The sequence below is a fragment of the Rhododendron vialii genome, chromosome 10a (assembly GCF_030253575.1).
Source record: "Rhododendron vialii isolate Sample 1 chromosome 10a, ASM3025357v1".
NCBI lineage: Eukaryota > Viridiplantae > Streptophyta > Magnoliopsida > Ericales > Ericaceae > Rhododendron > Rhododendron vialii.
The window spans coordinates 32,975,945-32,978,729 of record NC_080566.1 but is presented as its reverse complement, the minus strand read 5'-3'; the positions used below and the strand labels follow the sequence as shown (position 1 = coordinate 32,978,729).

Below are 2,785 nucleotides of genomic sequence, written 5' to 3'. Positions count from 1 at the left end.
AAGTACATATTTTGAGAATATTCAAGGAAAAACTAAAAAATTCAGCTTTTTGAACTTTTTCTTGAATATTTTCAAAAATACTTGTGGAAAAGTCATAATTTTTAGTTTTCCAATTTCTCTTATCTAAACAAATTAATAATAGATAAAAATTTGGTGCAAAACTTAAAAAAAAATAAAAATAATAAAAATAAAGACAAAATTAAAAAGTTGTGATCTGGTGGAAACACATCGATCTCCAACCAAGGATGTCAAACTTGATATGTCATGCCAAGTGGAAGAATTGGCATGTGAAGCAACTCCAATCAATATATCAAATGCTTATATGTCATTTGACATCTCCTTTCTCATGTCAACTTTGACATTTGATGTCAAACATTTTCTTTCATTATTTCACTCTAAAACTTCCTAAATAATACTCCATCCGTCCTGATTTGTTTGTCCTTTTTTTGACTTTTAAGTGTCCCAAAATATTTGTCCATTTGACTTCTAATTGGATCGATTTTTCGTTTTTGCCATTTCTTTAGTGGAATAAATTAAGTAACTTTTTTGAAAAAGTTAAGGATAAATGTGTTTCCTTAAAAAGTTGAATTTTCGATATTGGACAAACAAATTGAGACGGAGGGAATAAATTTGACGTGTTGATTGAAATGGGTACCTTAAAGACGTCAAACTCTAACATCCAAATTGCCACGTAAATCTTCAAAAAAAAATTGACGTCCACGAATTTATAGCCAGAGTTGAAAATGCTCAGCTGCTGGTACTTAAATCCTTGCAAGTTGCAACACCCAAAGCATAAGTCAAGGTGACTGAATTGACTTAAATATATACATCCTTGATCCATGTACCTCTTTGTCATTATGTACCAGAAAAGCAATATTCCTGTCAAATGGCGTTTACTGTCATCTCCTATTTCTGGTAATGAAAGCTCATTTCTTCTCAAGAACAGTACCATCAATGGCGTCAAAACCCCCAACAAGAACCCTACACACCAACCTTAAAAGTGTTCCCATGAGAATACAGGCCGTCCATGATTTCCACACATCAAGTGTCCAAACACTAAACTCCAAGAACCCATAACCAAACAAGGGAGCTACCAACTTCCGAGTTTCCGGTTCGATGAGTACTTGGCAAAGATGTTGAAGAAAGTGTAAGAAGCGCTCGACGAGGTGGTCCCGTTACAGGAGCCGATGAAGCTCCACGAGGCAATGCGGTACTCCCTCCTCGCGCCCGGAAAACGGGTGCGCCCGATCGTCTGCATCACCTCGTGTGAGCTGATGGGGGCCACGAGCCGACGGCGGTGCCCAGGGCTTGCGCGGCCGAGATGATCAACACCTTGTCAGTCATCCACGACGACCTGCGGTGCGGTGCATGGACGACGCGGACCTCAGGAGGGGAATCCCTTCCAGTCATAAGGTAAACTCGGTGCAAGCGGGAACTTACGTATCCTCTCTTAGGACAACGCTTAATGCGTGACTTTATTCATATAAATTTTTTCTTAAACTCCTAATTTTGTGCATACATAATTATCACAATATTTTATTTTTTGTGTTGTTGTCTTCGGTTATTATAATTTACAGAATTTCTAACGAATATTTCCAACAGGTTAATTTATGGTGAACAGATGACAGTTTTAGCCGGTTGCTCCCTTTTCTCCCTCGCTTTCAAGCACGTGGCTGCTATAACCGTCGGTGTGGTGGCGGACCGCATTGTCCGAGCCATCGCCGAACTGAGTTCGGCGTCGGGATGGAAGGGCTCGTGGGGTGGGGGGGTGTGCAAGTGGTGGACCTCTTGTTGGGTGGGTCCACAAGGGGGCTTATTAATTAAGTCCAAAATGTTATGGGGTTATCTTGTTATTCTTTGAATGACAAGGGGAGAACTTGTAATTTCCACCATGGGATTACAAAAGAAAGTCAGGAGAGTTGTCTCATTTGACTGCTGCTGGTTTCGAGAGTAACAGAGAGTTTCAGAGAGCTGCCGAGAAAAGTGAGGGTTTTGCTTCTTAGTTCAAGCCAAGATCGAACCACTGTTGCTACTCCGATTTTGATGGGTTTTCAATATGTTCCATAGTTTGACGAGCTCTACGCACTGATCGGAGCAGATTGGCAAGGTTCTCTCGGGTTCTAGGAGTTTAGGAAATCCACTTGGTGAGACCTAAACTTGTACTCTTTGTTGTTTATTGAAATCTACCTTTGGGTAATGTTTGTATGCCTCTAGTAGCTTGCTAGGGAAGAACTCCTGTAACCCCATTATCATTAGTGGAAGATTTGGTAGTGATTACGCTCCCGTGGACGTACCTCTAATTTAGGGGGAACCAGGTAAAAATTTCGGTGTCTCGTGGTTTGCTTGTTGTTGCTTATTTTACTTTCGGCTCCTAGATTGCTTGTTGTTGTTGGTTATTGTGGTTGCGATAATTTAGCCTATTCTCTATTTGCACAAGGAGGGAAAAATATTCGTAGTGTTTTGGGTAGTTTTTCCCAACAAGTGGTATCAAAGCTACTGGTTTGGGAGTGTGCTCGTCTGAATCTTGTGTGAATTTAGAATGGAGGAAAATTCGAGGGCTATGATTAAATTGACTTCCGCTAATTACTCGATATGAAAACCACGAATGGAGGATGTCCTTTACACTAAGGACTTGTATTTGCCGATCTATGGTGATACAAAGAAACCGCAGGGTACAAGCGATGAGGATTGGAAGATAACGAATAGAAAAGCCGTTGCCTTAATTCGTACTTGGGTTGATCAAAGCGTGTTTCATCATGTGGCTCAAGAAACCAATGCGTATGAG

The 2,785-nt window shown here is 40.6% G+C and overlaps 1 protein-coding gene across 1 annotated transcript; it reads left to right on the top strand.

Annotated features, from left to right (window-relative positions):
* Positions 1–886: 886 nt before the first annotated feature.
* On the top strand, positions 887–2,532 carry LOC131303138 (uncharacterized). Its single transcript, XM_058329930.1, has 4 exons — positions 887–915; positions 1,603–1,795; positions 2,068–2,107; positions 2,417–2,532. The coding sequence occupies exons 1-4, from the start codon at positions 887–889 to the stop codon at positions 2,530–2,532; spliced, it is 378 nt and encodes a 125-aa protein (XP_058185913.1).
* The last annotated feature ends 253 nt before the right edge of the window (positions 2,533–2,785 follow it).

Coding starts and splice junctions, on each gene's coding strand:
- LOC131303138 (XM_058329930.1), top strand. CDS start 887: ATGGCGTTTACTGTCATCTCCTATTTCTG. Junction 916..1,602: donor ACTGTCATCTCCTATTTCTG/GTAATGAAAGCT, acceptor TATTTCCAACAG/GTTAATTTATGGTGAACAGA. Junction 1,796..2,067: donor AGTGGTGGACCTCTTGTTGG/GTGGGTCCACAA, acceptor TATGTTCCATAG/TTTGACGAGCTCTACGCACT.